We start from the raw sequence: 21,357 nt of genomic DNA, 5'->3' as shown, positions 1-21,357 counted from the left end.
ATAAATTACTGCTATTTATTTCTACAAGGATCAGACTGGGCAGGAAGTTCACACATCAACACTCGAAGAGATCACAGTTAAGATACACTCCCTAGGTGATTTGACCCAAACTGATCAGATTCCTAGCGCAGTTCGTGTTGGATATGTTTCCCATGTCGGCATAATACGTACTGGCTGGAATTGGTCTTCAGCAGCCTATGCTTGTTGTAATTTACTATTTACACTTTGCTAAGGATCAAATCATTGATTCAACAGAAAACTATGATGTGGGGTCTAATTTGGTTTAAACATCTAAGCTTATTGTAAGCATGGATCCTAGGTTTCAGTATGTCAGTGCATCTTGTGGATCCCATACCTGCTATCGACAGGTGTTGTGTACTTGTCAGTGACTCGTTCCATGATTTGCAAAATGGTTGATTGGTGCCATGAAAACCATTTTTATGGTTACTCATATATCACTGACTGACTGAGTTTAGTTTTACGCCGCTTTGAGGAATATTCCAGCAACATCACGGCGGGGGACACCAGAAATGGGCTTAACACAATGTACCCATGTGGGGACTCGAACCCGGGGTCTTCTGAGGACAAAAATCCGTAAAACAAGAAACAAACTTGGTCTGGCCTCAGTAAAGTTTTTTTGTGATCCTTAGCAAAGTGTGAGTAGTGTAAGCAAGCTGACTTGGTTGACACGTCATCGTATCCCAACTGTGCAGATCGATGCTCATGCTGTTAATATCTCGACTGAATGGTCCAGACTCGATTGTTTACAGACAGCCGCCATATAGCTGGAAAATTGCAGCGTTAAACAACAGCCAACCATGTCAGCATCAGGCTGAAGTAGAAATTCCATTGACCCTTAACAAATGAGACTGTGGTCTGCAGCTAATTTAAGTGGTAGTAAATGTATGTCACAACATGTCAGGTTGATGGGAGAAGAACAGCATAGCTGTTGCAGGCCTTTGGTGCAGATAAACCAAGAATCATGGATGACCACGATTCAAACTCATGATCATTGGTTTCTGGTAAAAAAGACATGATGACATGAAATCACAATTTGCAATCTGAAGTGTTGACAACAAAACAAGTTTTTCATGCAATTGATCAGGACTTCCTAGAAAGAAAAAAAACTTTAAAAAGAAAAAAATAATACAGGTGAGGTCTGAAATAAAGCCAATTTGAACAGTTCAGTAAGTAAGGCTTAAATATAGAATATACTGCCATTCTGAAAGACCATCAGTTACCTGTACAATACTTTTGGTATCCTGGTAGATCATGAAAATATATATCAACATGGATTCTGGGATTCATTGGCAAGTATGTGGACAGAACCAAAGAAGAAATAGCTTTTGAGACTAAATCTATTGCCATAACAAATTCTCAATAAAGTGTAGTTGTTTAAATGCTGTTTACATACATTTTGTTACAAATTTAGACACTGTAATGTGAGGGTGCGAATGAAGAAAGTAACACTAAAACTCGGTGAAGGTGAATACACATGTATATAGAAAATGTCAACCTGGCAACGTGGAAACAAGTTTTTTACTAAATTCTAGAACTTTGAGTCCCATCTGGGATCTGAACCCACACCCTCAGGGTCAGGCACCTAATCGCCAGCACACAGAGTCAGCTGCCTAACCCGCTCAGCCACAGCGACTTCGACCACTGGTATTCTTGTCTGCAGACTTTGTGTACCCCTCTGATAAGTGTAAATTGGAACAGCTCCCATGGCCGAAAGCTATGATTACACAATGCCATTTAGAAAGTGGTCAGATGTAACATATGCTATATTTGGGATTACACTTTCTTAGTAAAGTACAAACATTTTAGGGGGTTAATTCTCACTACTGAGGAACAGTTACATAGCAATCTCTTCTCAGATTTTGTACAGAAAAAGCCAATAACAGCTCTAATCAAATTCAGGCTCTGAAAATGAACAGTATGAATATTGTAAGTGAAACAATTTAAGATACAAGCAACTTAATGAATTGATAACACTTATGAAATTGTACATGTGTTTCTTCCAAGATAGCAAAGACATCAACGTTTTCAAAACAGCAGTTCAGGGACTGTGCAGATATGTGTTAGGGTCTGCTCGAATAAGTCATAAAACAAACCAGGAATTTCAGTTTTTAAACTGCCCCTTTAGAACGCCCAACAAATCCAGGAGATTGTTACAAGAACATCAAGGTGTTTACGATATGTACCATTCTAAAACATCAGGAACACTGAGGTATCCTCTGCACGAAGTAATATTTACTCAGTACTGACACTGTTGTAAACCAGGGCCTCGTTTCACGAAGCTCTCGTAAGCCTAAGTTCTCGTAACTTTTCTTTTCAGAGGCGTCATTACCTCCTATGTTGCAGTATAGGAGGTACGAATGCTACGAGGAAAGTTACGAGATCTTAGGCTTACTAGAGCTTTGTGAAACGGGGACCTGGAGGTATAGGCGTTATGACAGTCAATGCATGACTTTGTGAAACGGGCCCAGGACCCGTTTGCTGAGACAGATTCAATTTGAAAGATGATAATTTTTTTGGAAACTGCTTTAAAACATTCATGATGCTTCCAAAAGTTGAAGTGGAAAGAAATTCTCAATAAATATGTATTCTCTTCAAATTGGTCTTAAAATGTATATATTTAAACATATAGATTCATCCTCTACAGCAAAATGCTACAGGCAATTGTCATTTGATCTGGTTGTCAAGCTAAAGCACATCTACCTGCTCAAGGTCACACTTTCAATGATCAAATTTAAGAAATTAATAGCACAAGGCACATCTGTTGGTCATGATTAACTTGTGTTAAGTTTGGTGAACCTGGCAAGTATAGTTTCAGTGATATGCTCCTGACAAAATAACCATTAAACACATTAAAGTCATGTTTTCATATAAACAGCAAAAAATATACTTCAAAAGGCAAACATATGGGTAATGATTAACATGTGTATGACGTTTGGTGAACCTAGTAGTAAACTTTAACAGACATGCTTTGGACAAAGTTTCAAGACTGAGGTATAAAATATGTGATGATTATTTTGATAAACCATATTGGTCAAAGATGCAAACGAGAATTTCTAGCAAGAACCACTATCAACCTAAAGGGGGAAATTTATGGATGTAAACTTCTTTAATAATCAAGAACTGGCCAAAAGTTTCATAACCCATAAAGCAAGTATATCAACAAACACTTTTTGTTGCCATATGTACTCAATATGGCTAGTTTTCATCGTATTACAGAAGTTGACATTTGGGGTGAAACAGTATACCACAGTATCAGTAGAACCGTAGCATTTTCCCTTCAGTTCAGTGTACCGTAATGCAATCCAAATTTGACAATTTTCGGTTTTTTATTAACCTTTTAAAACCTTTAAAAAAATGTCTAGAAATCCAATCATTTTGTGAGAATCTCTCTAGGTTTGGCTCTTGTCAATATTCTGTATTATGATCATATCTCAAATACCGAAGAGAAACAGACCGAACCGAAGGCCTTGTACTGCAATAGGCGGTGGTGGTGGAATTGGGTTTAACGTCGTGCTAGAGAATATTTCGCTCATATGACGACGTGCATGCGTGTGTATGTGCGGCTGCTTGTACTAGCCCAGACTGTAGCTGGTTTTATAGTGCTAGCCCACTGAGATACCATGCCGCAGTGAAGCATGAATACCCCACTCAGACACATTATACCGACTCCGAGCCGACCAGTCCTTGTTGTACCCATTAATGCCGAGCGCTAGGCAGGGACCAACAAGTACCATATTTTAACGTCTTTTGGTATGACGCGGTCGGGGATCGAACCCGCGACCTTCCGCACTCCAGGCGGACGCGCTAACCACTACACCATGGAGGCAGTCATACTGCAATATGCACCATACCGTGGTACGACCATAACAATTCACTCCTCAAATTTCTTCTGAATGCTATTCAAAGATTTTACTTGCCATACTAAATAAACAGTCATATAACAATTATCATTTTAAATAAACCAAACTGAAGAGGGGGTTTCCCCACATGTTGTCATTTCTCAGTGGACAAACACGACTCTACAACTCTAAGTCATTTGGCACTACTGTAAACTATGCTTATACTTAACTAACTAACGGTAACAAACGGATATAAGAGACTAATTTCTTAATCCAGGACACTTTCTGTCATTATTCATCAAAATGTGTATTGTGAACTTCTTTATTCTACATATGGTTGTATATCCATAAAAATAGTCATCATTCTTCATCTACCCAGTTTCTAGAATGCCAATCAAAGAAGAAACTTTGGTTAAAACAAAGCAAGAGTCATCAGAAGATGACATATCCCCCCGGCCTCCACATCTTTGAAAGAACAAATCATCTGACAGTAACTTAAAGTCCAGCTTGATTTTAGACTAAGTGCAAATCGTTTCCATGGAAATCATGAAAAAAATAAATGACAAAAATCTGCAAATAGCAAAAGGCACCACTTTGGGATCTGCCTCACATCTCTGCCAAGTTTTGCTCAAAGATATTAAGAAGTTTTCGCGTTTTGCTCCGGAAACAAAACCAACCCCTCCCTTTTGAGACGAAGTCCAAATTGTTTCCATGGAAACTGAAAAATAATAAATCACAAATATCTGCAAATAGCAAAAGGCACCACTTTGGCATCTGCCTCACATATCTGCAAAGTTTTGCTGAAAGATATAGAGAAGTTTTCGAGTTGTGCTCCGGAAACGAAGCCCACCCCTCACTTTGGGGACTAAGTCCCAATCGTTTCCATGGAAACCGGGAAAATTAAAAATGCCAAAAATCTGCAAATAGCAAAAGGCACAACTGTAGGATGTGTTTGATATATCTACCAAGTTTTGTTGAAAAATATTGAACGGTTCTTGAGTTATGCTCCGGAAACGAAGCCCACCCCTCACTTTTTGCAACTACGTCCGAATCTTTTCCATGGAAACCTAGAAAAGTAAAAATGCTAAAAATCTGTAAATAGCAAAAGGCACCACTTTAGGATCTGTTTGATATATCTATCAAGTTTTGTTGAAAAATATTGAACGGTTCTTGAGTTATGCTCCGGAAACGAAGCCCACCCCTCACTTTTGGGACTAAGTCCGAATCATTTCCATGGAAAACGGTAAAAATAAAAATGCCAAAAATCTGCAAATAGCAAAAGGCACAACTGCAGGATGTGTTTGATATATCTACCAAGTTTTGTTGAAAAATATTGAACGGTTCTTGAGTTATGCTCCGGAAACGAAGCCCACCCCTCACTTTTTGCAACAACGTCCGAATCTTTTCCATGGAAACCGAGAAAAGTAAAAATGCTAAAAATCTGTAAATAGCAAAAGGCACCACTTTAGGATCTGTTTGATATATCTATCAAGTTTTGTTGAAAAATATTGAACGGTTCTTGAGTTATGCTCCGGAAACGAAGCCCACCCCTCACTTTTGGGACTAAGTCCGAATCATTTCCATGGAAACTGGGAAAAGTGAAAATGCTAAAAATCTGTAAATAGCAAAAGGCACCACTTAAGGTTCTGTTTGATATATCTACCAAGTCTTGTTGAAAAATATTGAATGGTTCTTGAGTTATGCTCCGGAAACGAAACCCACCCCTTCATTTTGAGACTAAGTCTGAATCATTTCCATGGAAACCAAAAAAATAATAAATCATAAATATCTGCAAATAGCAAAAGGGACCACTTTTGGATCTGCCTCACATATCTACCAAGTTTTGTTGAAAAATATTGAACGGTTCTTGAGTTATGCTCCGGAAACGAAGCCCACCCCTCACTTTTGGGACTAAGTCCGAAACGTTTCCATGGAAACCGGGAAAAATAAAAATGACAATTATCTGTAAATAGCAAAAGGCACCACTTTAGGATCTGTTTGATATATCTACCAAGTTTTGTTGAGAAATACTGAACGGTTCTTGAGTTATGCTCTGGAAACGAAGCCCACCCTTCTTTAAGACTAAGTCCAAAACATTTCCATGGAAACCGAGAAAAATAGAAATGACAATAATCTGTAAATAGCAAAAGGCACCACCTTAGGTTAGGTTTGACATATCTACCAATTTTGGTTAAAAAATATCGAACAGTCTTTGAGTTATGCTCTGGAAACAAAATGATTACGGACGAGGCGACGACTATATCCCACCGCATTACATGCCACTGGGATAAAAATGCCAAAATTCTGCAAATAGCAAAAGGCACAACTTTAGGATCTGTTTGACATATCTACCAAGTTTTGTTGAAAAATATTGAACGGTTAATGAGTTATGCTCCGGAAACAAAGCCCACCGCTCACTTTTGGGACTAAGTACAAATCGTTTCGATGGAAACCGGAAAAATAAAAATGACAAAAATCCTGCAAATAGCAAAAGGCACAACTTTAGGATCTGTTTGATATATCTACCAAGTTTTGTTGAGAAATACTGAACGGTTCTTGAGTTATGCTCCGGAAACGGCTTCCACAATCCTCTTACTTTTGGACTAAGTCCAAATGTTTCCATAATGAAACCGGAAAAATAAAATGACAATAATCTGTAAATAGCAAAGGCACCACTTTAGGATCTGTTTGATATATCTACCAAGTTTTGTTGAGAAAATACTGAGCGGTTCTTGAGTTATGCTCTGGAAAGCGAAGCCCACCCTTCTTTAAGACTAAGTCCAAAACATTTCCATGGAAACCGAAAAATAGAAATGACAATAATCTGTAAATAGCAAAAGGCACCACCTTAGGTTAGGTTTGACATATCTACCAATTTTGGTTAAAAAATATCGAACAGTCTTTGAGTTATGCTCTGGAAACAAAATGATTACGGACGATGCGACGACTATATCCCACCGCATTACATGCCACTGGGATAAAAATGCCAAAATTCTGCAAATAGCAAAAGGCACAACTTTAGGATCTGTTTGACATATCTACCAAGTTTTGTTGAAAAATATTGAACGGTTAATGAGTTATGCTCCGGAAACAAAGCCCACCGCTCACTTTTGGGACTAAGTACAAATCGTTTCGATGGAAACCGGGAAAAATAAAAATGACAAAAATCTGCAAATAGCAAAAGGCACAACTTTAGGATCTGTTTGATATATCTACCAAGTTTTGTTGAGAAATACTGAACGGTTCTTGAGTTATGCTCCGGAAACGAAAACAATCCTTACTTTTTGAGACTAAGTCCAAAATGTTTCCATGGAAACCGGGAAAAATAAAAGTGACAAAAATCTGCAAATACCAAAAGGCACCACTCAAGGTTCTGATTCATACATCTACCAAGTTCTGTTGAACAATATTGAACGGTTCTTGACTTATGCTCCGGAAACGAAGCCCACCCCTCACTTTTGGGACTAAGTCCGAATCGTTTCCATGGAAACCGGGAAAAATAAAAATGCCAAAAATCTGCAAATAGCAAAAGGCACCACTTAAGGATCTGTTTGATATATCTACCAAGTTTTGTTGAGAAATACTGAACGGTTCTGGAGTTATGCTCCGGAAACGAAGCCCACCCTTCTTTAAGACGAAGTCCAAAACGTTTCCATGGAAACCGAGAAAAATAAAAATGACAATAACCTGTAAATAGCAAAAGGCACCACTTTAGGTTATGTTTGACATATCTTCCAATTTTGGTTAAAAAAAATATCGAACGGTCTTTGAGTTATGCTCCGGAAACAAAATGATTACGGACGGACGGACAGACGGACGAGGCGACGACTATATCCCACCGCATTACATGCCGGTGGGATAAAAAGGTAATCGGAACCACAACATTTTTTTTATTTGGCCTCCATCCTTGTTAAAGGTTTCAAACATTGTATGCTATCTCAGTAGAATAAGGTTGGGGACTTGCTCCCCACACAATGACTTGAAACAATTCCTGTGTACATATGTCTGCAACAGATGAAACTGATGAATTGTATCTGTGATAACTTAACTTTGATATTCAGTTTTGAGATTCAGTTATATTAAACATAGAAATGCAACCAGTATTTACTTTGGACTGTTCAAGTATCACTGCCTCATTTTGAAAACAGTCATGCTGTCACATGCTGTTGTATCATATAAATAATAACATCATGGTTGATAGGTATCCAGTATTCTGTTGTGTACCCAGATTTCATGCTGAATGTCTATTTAATCCTTGACTTTACAACCTGGAGAGTTTGGCTGTTAATACATTGTAGGAATTTATTCTAAGTTGAAGCTGCTCATATGGAGTGACTCTCCACCCAACGATGGACGTGACCCTGGGATGTGATGCCCACTGTCCACAACACTGTTCTGGGGTTGGCCCTGCAGCTGAGACTGGACTTTGGGTTGAGCCTGGACTTTCGGTTGAGCCTGGGCCTGGGTTTGGCATTTGACCTGGGGTTGGGCCTGAAGCTGAGGCTGCGACTGAGGTGAGACTGGTGTTTCCTTTGTGATCCTTTGTGATACAACTGGACCTCTACCTAAGACTGGTATTTTTTTCTCAGTCTCTGACACTTCAGCTACATGTCCTTGCACAACTTCCTTCGGACACGTCTCCAGCGGACCTTGAAGCAATGGCCGATTGTGTGATTTCTCAATAGTCCCCCGAGTCATAGCACATGGCCCATCTTGACTTGTGGGGATTGGAAATTCACCTTTAAATGAAGAGTATCATGTGATAAGTCAATGCAGAAGTCATGGTATATTTCTTTTTAGGAAATACAGGGGGTACTACAAAGAATGTTACATAAAGTTTTGTTTGTATGTTGTTTAACGCTGCACTCAGCAATACACCAGCTATATGGCAGTGGTCTGTTATTAATCGAGCCTGGACCAGACAATCCAGTGATCAACATCACAAGCATTGATCTACGCATTTGGGATATGGCAACATGTGACAGCAAGCTTTAAAAAAGTAGTTTTTGCTGGTCAACAGAATCAGTTTCTTCAGAGCTGCTTTGAAAATGTTGGGGATGTTCACGAAAGTGTTTACAGCATATCATACACAATAAATACAAAAGATTTTCTTCCAAGTTATAAAATATATGAGGCAGATGAATGTTAGCTGAGGATAGTCTGAACATTTAACAGAAGCCAACAATTTTCCACTAATGTTCACCTCCCAACAAATTTCCACCTCCCAACAAATTTTCACCCTCTAAAAGATTATAGCTAAAGTTCACACCCAATTGTATGATTGTCCTGCAATAGATGATCATGTTTTCAATCATAACTGATTATGATCGCTGGTAGGCGTATCAAATTTCATATAGTCCTCAAAGTCAAGATAATATTTGCACATGTGCCTTGTTCAATACCAAACAGCCTCAAACAGGCACCACGTTCACAAATAATAGCAAAGTTTCAGACCAAATCCTACGCTTAATTTCAAATTTGATTCTTTTTTCACATGTATTTAGATAAACCTGTAGAGGTTTCCAATTCTTTGAAGAGAATCGTCCTTGGGGTACATGTATGCATTTTCTGAGGCTGAAAATGTCATGTGACAGTTGTATCAATGTTTTAATATAAATATTGTACAATAAACAAAAGTCTTGTTATTTATTTTTCAGCCCCCAACAGGTGGAGTTACCTCCCTGCCACGCATGCATGGCCAACCAGGTAAGCACCTAGGCCCAAATCATCATTCCTTCTGATGAACAAGTCAGTGAACACAATTGCGGGGAGGAGGTGGACGGCCCTACTCCAAGGACGATTCTCTGCAAAGAATTGGAAACCTCTACAGGTTTATCTAATTCTTTTCCATCAAGATCATCCTTGGGGTACATATATGCATTAACAGACTCCCTAAGACTGGAGGCTAGGGAGGAGGGAATTCTGTCACAGTATAAATACAGTGGACTCTGTATAATCCGACATCTGAATTATCGGACAATCTGTGAATTCCGACAGAGTTTTTGGGTCCCAGGAGCGTTCTTCTATAATATCATCATTTAAACATTGAATTATCCGACAATTATCCAATGACACTATTAATCTGTACAATCTGGCATACTCTCCCCATATTGGACTTAAATAGCCAATCAACCTGTCAATGGCCAGTTGATAACTAACATCCTGTTACTTCAAAAGCTTGGCTACTGCCCTGACCGAGTGAGCCTTCAACCCCTCAGGGGGAGTCTTGTCCTTAGCCTGATATCCAGTACAAATGAAGACACAAGCCAGCGAGAAAGTGTCTGTTTGCTGGCAGGAGTTCCAGCCGTCCCGCCACCGTGACAGCAGAACAGATGGGTACCCGTACAGATCCCTTGTGTTCGTTTGATGTAGACCTTGAGGTCCAATGGGTGAGTGCTCGTTGCAGAGGTCCCCGATGTGGAAGCTAGAAAGCGCTGCATAAGAGGGTGCTGCCCCAGAAGAGCATATCGACAGGGGTGTGAAAGGTGGAAATAGTGGTGGAGTAGCCAAAATGGTCGAAGCCGCCAAACCTTCTTCCAAACGAGACTGCAGAAACTCCAAAACTTGGACTAAATCCGCAGAAAAGGGATCTGCAATCCCCTTATCTGAACAAAAGCGCCCATAGCGGGACCACCTATCCTCGTACAGAACGTTTGTCGAATCCCGCCTCGAAGCCAGAATTGTGTCTGCAATTGCTGCAGGAATCTTGCGTGCTTCAAGGCTAGACCTGACAGAGGCCAAGCCACCCACTGAATCCGTGGATTGGGGTGTGGTGTGCCGTTCTGAGTGAGAATGTCGTACGGGTAATAGAACAGGATGTTGAGCCAGAAACCTGAGAATTACCAGAAACCAGCTCTGTGACAGCCAAAGCGGTGCCAGAAGCACAAGTAGCCGAACTGGCTGGGTGGACAGATGGGAGAGGACCCAGAGAATGAGAGGAAGCGGCGGGAATACCCACAGCACCTTGCCCATCCAATCCAGCAGGAAGGCGTCGGAAGCCAAAGCCCTCTGGTCCGGTATCCGAAAGCAGTACACGGGTATCTGATTCTTCTCGCCGAACGCAAACAGATCCACCTGGAACAACCCATACAACTGGGAGATAACTCCGAATATCTGCCGATCGAGCATCCACTCGTGCGGGGCCAGGATCCGCCGAGAGAGCTCATCTGCTCGCATGTTCTCTAGCCCCGGGACATAGACAGGAATGACCTGACAGTCGCACTGGTCGCACCAGAGAAGAAACTCCCACGTCTCCTGAGAGCGATAGGGACACCGTGCTGCCTTGCTTCAGGATGTGCGTCATGGCCATATGGAAGACGAACCACCTGGCCCTGAACATGCTCCCGGAAGCTCTCGAAAACCAACCGCACAGCTCTCAGTTCTAAGACATTGATGTGAAGACTGGCTTCGGCTTTGGACCAGAGTCCGGAAACCGACAGACTGCCCATAACACCACCCCCAGCCCGAGAGGGATGCATCCGTTTGAACTGTAAAAGCTCGTGTCGGGATTTCCAAAGGGACTCCCTTGGAGAGATTCCCGACATCGGTCCACCACTGAAAGTGAGGAGACAACCACCCCGGGACTGTGAGACACTTCTCCAGATCCTCCAACTGGGCCATCAGACTCGCCAAAGCTTGCTATGTAGGGCGCATCCTGAACCGCACCCGCCACACTACACAGACGTTCGCCACCATATTACCATCTCCCGTACTCTGGTGATCCGGTCAGGCGACAGAGACACAACACCTTGTTGAGTTTTGAACCGCGCCCCGAGAAAAACCAAGTCCTGGGAAGGTACCAGGTCGGATTTCTTGAGGTTTATGATCCATCCCAGTCGAACTAGAATGTCTATCACCGTGTGAGTAGAATCTAGACTCGCTGGCTGAGTGGGCAGCAACCAGTCGTCCAGGTAAGGGTGACAATGCCTTTCTTGCGACCGCTCGAGAGTAGACAGCACTAACATGAGCCTGATGAACACCCTGGGGGCAGTAGATATGCCAAAGGGGAGCACCCTGAACAGATCCCATCATAAGAGAACTGGAGGTACTGCTTGAACGTGGGATGAATAGGCACATGTAGATACGCATCCTTGAGATCGATCAACGTGAGCCAATCGCCAGTCTGAACAGAGGAGATCACCGAGCAAAGTCTCCATCTTGAAGGATGGAACCTCTAACAAGCAATTCAACCCCTGAAGTTGAGAATGGGATGGAACTCCATCCTTCTTCGGTACGAGAAAGTACGTGCAATAAAACCCTGCTTGTTGTTCCTCGCCCGGTGGGATACCCTCTATTGCGGACTTGTCCAGCAAAGCCTGAACCTCGTCTCGCTGTATACCCGCCCTGACCGGCCATGGCGGCACTGGAGTGCAACGTATGCCGGTGAACTCTGGCGGGCCTCGCTTCCACAGAGGGAGATGGCCGACACAGACGGTGGACAGCACCCAATAGTTTTCTCCGGAAGGAATAGAGAGAGGCGGCCTTCCACTGGGATGTGTGGTAAGAGAGCGTGAGTAGTCCCTTGCAGCTGAACTCGTCAGCACCACAGCTTGGGGAAACATCTGCACAATGCACTCTCTCTCTCTCTCTCTCTCTCTGTGTGTGTGTGTGTGTGTGTGTGTGTGAGTGTGAGAGAGAGAGAGAGAGAGAGAGAGAGAGAGAGAGAGAGAGAGAGAGAGAGAGAGAGAGAGTGATGGAGAGAGAAACACAGCTCACACACGTCTGAGGTGTGCCCAGCTTTTTCAAGACAACATAAACACTTTTCATACTTATGTTGTGGCTGCAGGCAACACACTCCTTAAACGCCTGAAAGCAAACACGCAACACATGTAGCTAACGGCCAATACAACAGCAAAATACACATATAAAACATTGAAAATACGTGAATGCGACTACGTGACATTAAATAATTGTATATAAAGCAATATTTCACCATGTGGCACGCTAAACTTCCCGCCATGGAATAGCAACACATGCGTAAACCACGGGAAAGCGAGCGTAAATTTTTTAATACAAAAGTTACATTAATGAGAAATAACTAACTGCAAAGTCAAAAGAACGTTCTAAAGAACGCATAAAGACCATACATACAGTACTTGAAGACTCAGACATAGTCGTAGTATGAATACTCTTGTCAGCACTAGTCAAAGCACGTGTATACACATAGCGTGACAGCAGAAGGAATGATGATTTGGGACTAGACGCTTACCTGGTTGGCGACGCATGCGTGGCAGGGAGGTTACTCCAGTGGTGGGGCCATATAATAAATAAAAATACATATTTATTGTACAATGTTTTTATTAAAACATGGATACAACTGTCACATGACATTTTCAGCCTCAGAAAATGCATATAGGTACCCCAAGGACGATCTCTATGAAAAGAATATGATTGTTTTGGAGGTCTAGTTACATGGAAGTTTCATCAAGTGAAGTAGACATGCAACAAAATAATGTGCTCTAATGGCTGAAATCGGCTTACAATCATAGGTGTTGCATTACTTTTTTCCATGGGTATATTTTCAAAACTGCATCAGCAATATAGTACCTGCACTGAGCCCAAGTTCCATTTTTCTTTGTGTTGTATCGGGCCCAGCTGCACATGACCTTCCTGTCATGTGACCAGGATCACTCAAGGCACTGTCGTCTAAGTTCACGGTTAGTTCCCTGGCCCCAGGCATAATCGGTTCTGTGGAACAAAGAATCAAGACTTTGCAAACTATCCCTTTATGAAGAAAGCTACTCAATCTTAAGCCAGATAGATGTTTTTTACGGATATATGACAATGATGACCAGGCTCCAATTTCTCAAAACAAACTTAAGTCTGAGTTTTCACTGAAGTTACAGTTTTAACTCAAATTTGAGAAAACACAGGAAAATGCATTTGCCAGAATAAACTAAAATGGCTATTAAACTCTAACTTAGTAGACAATCTGAGTTTGGTAGATTGGTATGTGAGTTGTTTGGGCTTTTTGGTCTTAGGAATGCAAATGAATTAGAAACTCAACGGATTCGAATTGTTAAACTCAGTTTGAAATTTGAGTAAAAACTTGGATCGAGTCTATTTTCTTATCAAAAGTGAAATAAATATGAACCAAGCCATGTGACAACTATCATCCCCACCAGATGGTCATAAACCTGGATTAACAAGCTCTCGAGTTAATCAATATCAGTCTCATACATCTTTGACTGCTATTTGTAAGAGAAGTCCACTGGTGTTATGACAATTGGTTGCCAAGGAGTAACTAATTTGTACTTTCTTGAGCACTCAGTTAGAGGATGTCATGGAACAATGCCCAAAGACTGGAAGATCTCAAGGAGCACATGACCTTAGAAGCTGGTGGTCTAAGTGGCCAAGCATTGCATAAGAAACAATGGAAGACTAACACAATTTCTTGCAGTCTTTATTTAGGGATCATGAATGTGCTGATGATGTGCTCCCTTCAAGGTCACTATGGAGACGGGGTATATAAATAGAATTGATTTTGAAGGTTTATACAAGGTTGCCATAAGTGTTGGATCATAGACAGCAATAGACATTCTGGATGCATGATTGGCAATTTAGAAGATGCTATTTGATGAACATAAAGAATTTTCTGAATTTCATCTTCTTTTATTGTTCGATACGTTTTGGGGCACAGTGAACTGTTTATTAGTTTTGCCTGACGGTGGGGCCAGAACAGGCCCCGAAACATTGTATCAAAGAATAAAAGAAGAAGAAATTCAGAAAATTCTTTAGGTTTCTGGATGCATCTGTATATAGCCATCAGGGCTACTTTAGTGTAAGAAATCCTTATTTTACACAGCAGTTGGAAAGAGCAACTTGATGACTACCTTTAGCTGATGTGTCTTTAGTGTTTGTAGTACAGTGAGCCTGTCAATAGTCTCTACTCATATAGTTGGGGTCATAGTAAGCTGCTTGTCAGGGTTCATCAGGACACATTCTAACTCCCAAAATATTCCATTGCATGCAAGTTACCAAATCTCTTCACTGGCAGGAGAAATGGTCTTACTGACCTACAGTGTAAGGTGGAGGGTGGTCAGAGGGTAAGTCTTCATTAGAAGTATATCTTGGAAGACCTGGCGTCCATTGTTTAGGCAGAGTTCCTTCATCAACAGGCTGTCCTGGAGGGTTAACAGGTTGCCCCGGAGGATCAACAGGCTGCCCTGGAGGATCAACAGGTTGCCCCGGAGGATCAACACACTGCCCCGGGGGATCAACAGGCTGCCCCGGAGGATCAACAGGCTGCCCTGGAGGATCAACTGGAGGATCAACAGGTTGCCCTGGAGGATCAACAGGCTGCCCTGGAGGATCAACTGGAGGATCAACAGGCTGCCCTGGAGGATCGTCTGGTCGCTCTTCTTGATCTGCCTCAGTGTCCAATCCTTGAAGAGGCTGCAGTTCATGGTTAAACCTAGGCACACCTAAAAATATGAGAATGTCAGGACATCAGTTGATGTGAGAGTGAATCTGCAAGTTTTCGAACAATATGTTAGTTGTATCAGAACATGTCAATGTGGAATGCCCAAATCGATGCTGGTCTTGTCACCTATGAGTATGATGCTGAATGCATGTTATTTACAAAGATGAATTATGAATTTTTTAGCGTTTATCAATATCCATACAGCTGTTCCTCTCACTTTGACACAAGTGAACATGTGGTTTTACAGCAACCAAGGTACTCCAGTAGGGATATTCTGGGGCGTTGACATCCCAAATTAGGTGTAAAGACAAAGTCTAGAAAAATGTGTCCACTTTGGGTTACTAAGCTAATTAACGTCAGACAATAGAGCAGAGTTTGTGGTTATTGCAGGACTTCAGGCAATACTAGACTGTGTAATTATAAGGAAAGCGAAACAAGGGTTTATTTTACAGTTTTAATAAAATTATAATACACTGTGTGTCGGCAATGATGCTAATGTTCCCCACGGTTATTAAGCATGCGACAAATCTCAGTTCATTTGGATCAGCGGGGGTGGTTGTGTGAGGATGTCAAGTACTTCAGTAGATACAGTTGATTTACATCACTTGGATACCCACGAACACCAGTCATTTCTCCTTCCTCTTCAGGGATTGTGTTGTATGTGTGTCAATTCACGCGAAAATATCTTCCACCTCTCGAAATGTCAGAAGTAATTTGCTAATCTATCTGTAGCAACAATTTCCTGACGGTGATTATTACTTTCGCCCTAAGCGTGTACACTTATCGGAGTGAACACATTTTATGAAATCAGTTAACACGCTGCGAAACGCGATTTCTGGTGAACTCACTCACCTCGAGACGGACAAAAGATTTTATTTAAGTCTCTCACCCTGTGTAAAAGTACAGATATATACAAACATATACATAAAATGAGCCATCCTTTAAAGGGTTATGAGAGACTATTACATTGAAAGAGTGGCATACATGATAAAAGTAACACTATGGATTTAGCAGCATCAAATAGTTTTCTTCTTTTAGAAGAATATAAAGCGCATGAGTTTTGGCTGTAAAAATAAACATGTTCTTTAAAATAGTAAAATCATGTTTTAATTATCACATAAATCTAGGAAGTTGGGATAAAGCTGAACCACATATGACCATATAAACTGTCAAGTAGATCATCATTACAGCCGGACATGCCAACAGTACGTGGCGTTAGGTCTTCAATCTTATCACTACATTGAAAACACACTTTTTCAGTTATATTCATATTTCAATATCAGCCTGTTTCCAACTTTAGAGGTGCAGAACCCGGATCTAAACTTGGAAAGGCAGATCGATAGAGAAGCGGTATTGATTTAAACAGTATTTTTATTTCCATTAATGTTTACATTTTTTTCATAATACACAACATAACAAAGATGGAAATATGATTAGCAAACAGACCATATGACCTATGTCAATGCTTTTCCGCATATAATTCGTTATTATCTTGACTTAATTCTATGGAGCAGACATTAGGACATTAATGAATGAATCAAAACAAAATAAAAATAAAGAAAAGAAAATAAAGAACAAGATACCAAGTGCATTTTATGTTTTAAAGCGTTGTTACTTGAATTCCGTAAAGCGGTTAGTTTCAGTTATATAATAATTCCGTCTGGATTTTATAAGGTTTCAATGTCTAAAGGAGATAAATCGTCATTGCCGTGAAGCGGTATTTGCATTCTTACATAGCTTTCGCAGCCATACACACTTCTCGTCACTGTCAATTGAAATTGACATCGGCTCCAATATCTGCCGCGTGGACCACGGCTTTGCGGTGGTAGTTAAGCTTTATAGGGGATATCGTCCTTGCGCTTTCCTTCAGACTGTCGCATGCTTTACCGGGGTAATCTGCCCGTGCTGTAAATGTCGATGAAACTTATGACACATTCAGCAATGTATCCCTGGGCCGTCGGCGATAAAAAGAAGTCCCTATTTTGTTAAAATCTGTCTAAACTTTGGGGTTTTGACTGTAAAGTATTATTTATGATCACTGGTACGTTGTTGGAAGCCTTTTGCGTAATGTTTGGCGTGGTGCCTGGAGTTGTGGGTCTGTTTGTTTGGCACTCTTTTTCTTTTTCGTTTGGGGTTAAAGTCTCAAATAGTATTTTTTTCCTTTTAGCTCCCATCACGTTGTATTCACACGGATAATGTTGAGCGCCGTAGCGCTTGCAGTGACTTTGACACTGAACAGAAAATGTTCAACAACCAAAGGCCACTTCAGAACAAAGCGTTTAAAGTGTTGTATGTGCTAAGTTTAGTTTGGCACAAAATGGCAAAAGAAGCCCGTGAAAGTTTTGAAGACAACTTTTGCCCAGAAGTAGCGTCCAACATGGCGGCCATCAAATACACATAGCCACATTTGACGATGCTACTGTGTAGTAAGGTGCATAGACACAAAGTATGCAAAGTTTGAAAGCCGTAGCTCTTGAAGTTTCAGTGCAGCACATTTTGGGAGGAAAGTAGTCAGCATTTTGCTGAAAACATCACCAAAACTTCAATCCAAAATAGCGACCAAGCGGTGCATTTTAGCGACTTGAGCCGTCCAGGCGAAATTGTAGGCATTTTGATTGCGCATCTGCTCCAGAACTTTGGCACACATTGGAGCATTAGTTTTGGAGAAATCTGCATTTGAAATTGAAATTTTGAATTAATTTTGAATTATCTGCCCTTTGCTATTGGTCCTACAGCCTACAGATTTTAAAGCGCGATATGTACCCTCGGTGGGCATCTGGGTGATTTTGTCAAGGCATTCTGTCCAGCGGTGCTCTCTGTAGCTCTGTTACAAAATCACGGCGGGAAGAATAAATAATAATAATAATAATAAAAACACGAACGATTACAATAGGTCTCCTGCCTAATGGCAAGGAGCCCTAATAAAGTCGCTTATTTTGAGTTTTCGGGGTTTTAACCCGGAACTTGATAGTATGTCAAAATGCTTTCTAATGGTCAAGGTCACCAAGGTCACGGGGTCAAGGTCATTTGACCGGTCCGTTACAGGACAAAAACACGTTTTGGCGAGCTAAAGGCGCCGTTATTATTGCCTCTAGGGTAAAAGGAATTAGTGTTTCTGCTTTTGCCCAGACCCGATGTATCATATCGCTGGTCAGATTTAGTGACAAATATGTCCGCCGTCTGTCCGCATGTCTGTCCGCCAAATACTGTATAGTTAGTATCTCGGAACTATGAAATGTACAGAGTTGAGATTTTGCACACAGCATTCCACTGACTGTGCTAACGATGCTGTAAAAGTCAAGTCATTTAAATTTCAACTGTTGTTGTTATGGCAACCTGAAAATGAAAAACTTTAATCCAAGATGGCGGCCAAACGGCTAGAGATATCAATCTGCAATCATGAATCAAACATACATGATTTTAAAAATAATTTTTGAACAATGTAATTGTCTTTACTCTCATACATGTATAGATAATATGACAGCAGTGTGGTCACTGTCCAGATGGTCAAGTAATTATTGTCATTGCTGTACAACATATATCAAATATAACATCAGCTACTGCCTTGTTATTGTATCCATTACCCAATATTTACGATATGCATCACATTTGCCTTATTGTGGATTGGTTGCAGCACTTTTGACCACCCAATGCAAATAACTGAAACGTACAACAAGAAAAGAGTCCATAGCTAACCAGGATCTCCACGGGAAGAGAGTGGGGTACTGGGGCAGATACAGCTTTTTGAGAAAGGGGCGTAACAGTTCAATTTCACCCGTTTTCACGAGAGTTTCAATGGTCATTTAACTTTCAGGACAAAAGTGGGGTGCACATCCCTGCACCTATGGAGTAGTAACACAGTCCCTGACGTAGTCGCACTCACAATGTTATGTCTGACATGAAGCAAGTCTAGATTTTCCCAGGTTCAGATCTAAGTCTCACATTGGCTCCTTTTCAAAATATATATAGTTGTTTGTTTCTGTCAGTATTATATACAGTCAAACGATCTTTGGAAAAAATAGTCTTGACGCAACAACAAGGTCAATTTGTATGTAATTCCCGCCAACTTTGACACAAGGCTGTAAGCGTCTCTGTGATGACATCTTACCTTGGTTAACCACTGCATTATTCCTATTGGAACCAAGTGCAAACACACAGCAAAAACAATTGAGAATTTCAGCATTTGTTTTGCCTGAAAAACAGGAAAAAGTTCAGTTAGTACTTTGGGCCATCACCTGCATAAACATCGTATTGTATCATGTAAGTTTCTGTGCAGAGTTGCTTGGTTGGTTAGTTGTTTAACGCCACACTCAGCAATATTCCAGCCATATGGCGGCGGTCTGTAAATAATCAAGTCTGGACCAGACAATCCAGTGATCAACAGCATGAGCATCAACCTTCGCAAATGGGATACAATGACATGTGTCAACCAAGTCAGCAAGTCTGACCACCCAATCCCGTTAGTTGCCTCTTATGACAAGCATGGATGAAGACCAATTCTAATCCGGATCCTAACGGGTAGGTTGATCAAGAAAATGTTATTTAAAATCAAGGGCAGGTCTTGATATCATCTGTGTCTATTCAGAAACATAACATAACACTACCATTGAGCCTGCAGTAACACCAGACAGCCACAATTCCGATGATGATGATGCAAGCAATCAGTACACCGATGATCCATATGTATCTGGTGCCAATGTCGTTCTGGGTGTCTGTCAGAGAGCTGGAATCATAGTACATCGTACACTACATACAGCAGTATTTAGTAACACATCTTCAACAGGCAAACCCTGCTCTGTTTACCGTGACGAAACAACTATGGTTTGGGATAATCTTAACCCACTCCTTATCAACTAAAACTCATTTTAAAAGGGTAAAAAGTTAATCCATACCCAATGAAATATATATGATTTGTAACAATCGTTTTTTGTTGAATTTCTTATCAGTAGCAATTACCAATTGAAAATATACATGATTTCATTTGATTTGTGATTCATATAAGAGACCCGTTCATAATTTATGGCTAGGGGGATGATGATGGTGATTATTTTAATGGAGAAGCATGTACAATGTGAATGCCCCACCCCCTTAAATTTATGTACAAAGTAAGTGACCCCTGCATGCCATGTATAAAATCAAACACCTCCCCGCTTCTTCCCATATTTTTAAGCATAATTGCCTGATATTGTTATGTATAAAATTGCTGACATCCCCCTACCTCTCACACACACACAGCGCACACACACACACACACACACAAAACAAAGTCATCATCACCTCCCCACAGCCATACAATATGATATGAACGGTCCATAACAACATATGAGTTGTCAAATCATTGTCTGTGAAAATAAGCTTCTTGGTACACTATCTGAATTCTTGTCAATATGTCACCACGGCCAATCGAAATAAATCCATTTATTAATCTGAAATTACTATATACTAAACTATATCTTGGCACCAAGTGGTTATCACTGAGGCAAGGATATCAGAATGTTAAGTAATTAGTTAGATTTTCATTTTAAATCTAAGCAATAGGTGAGTGAGTGAGTAATCATGGAAAATATGTTCATGATAGTTTCATAATGTGACTTACAAAAAAATCCGAGTTTGAAATAAACATCCAGATAACAGAGGCAATGAATTGCATCATAAAGCACAATCTGATTTTGAAAGTAAATGTGCAACATTTAGTTTGATAGTAAATTAAACAAATACCAAAGAACTAAAGCATAATGAGATTTGGTAGTTTTATGGATGACCACTTCAGGTGTATAGCATATATAGCAAGGTTTACGTGAGATTCTTCCTGTATTATCAAGCTGATTTGACTAAAGAATCAACGTTGTGATGCAAGTCTGAAACTGAAAAGTAATTAACTATCTATAACTGGCTCTTTATAAAGGAATTTAACATACATGACATGATTTGGCAAAGATTATCAAAATTACAGTGAAACCTGCCAACACCAGCACCTGTCTAATCCAGCACTCTGTCAAAACCGGCATAAAAGTTTGGTCCCGCCATTTTACAACAATATTTTGATCATTAAGACAGGGTCTAATCCGGCCTTGT

General features: G+C 40.7%; 1 protein-coding gene across 3 annotated transcripts in view; it reads right to left on the bottom strand.

Annotated features, from left to right (window-relative positions):
* Positions 1-7,733: 7,733 nt before the first annotated feature.
* Positions 7,734-21,357, bottom strand: part of LOC124273091 — a 39,816-nt gene continuing 26,192 nt past the window's right edge. Inside the window, exons 9-14 of one of the 3 annotated variants that reach the window (XM_046708310.1) lie at positions 19,887-20,005; positions 19,391-19,474; positions 15,209-15,283; positions 14,876-15,079; positions 13,407-13,547; positions 7,734-8,599 (exon numbers count right to left, since the gene is read on the bottom strand). In XM_046708310.1, coding sequence (XP_046564266.1) covers positions 8,163-8,599; positions 13,407-13,547; positions 14,876-15,079; positions 15,209-15,283; positions 19,391-19,474; positions 19,887-20,005 — 1,060 coding nt within the window. In that variant the 3' untranslated portion in view covers positions 7,734-8,162. Of the gene's footprint in view, positions 8,600-13,406; positions 13,548-14,875; positions 15,110-15,208; positions 15,284-19,390; positions 19,475-19,886; positions 20,006-21,357 lie in introns of all 3 variants that reach the window. The other 2 variants (XM_046708311.1, XM_046708312.1) reach the window with 2 other exon arrangements.

Source organism: Haliotis rubra, unplaced genomic scaffold (genome assembly GCF_003918875.1).
Source record: "Haliotis rubra isolate DU_JTF1 unplaced genomic scaffold, ASM391887v1 Scf176, whole genome shotgun sequence".
Taxonomy (NCBI): domain Eukaryota; kingdom Metazoa; phylum Mollusca; class Gastropoda; order Lepetellida; family Haliotidae; genus Haliotis; species Haliotis rubra.
The sequence above is the reverse complement of the archived record's forward strand: the minus strand, read 5'-3'. Positions and strand labels throughout refer to the sequence as shown.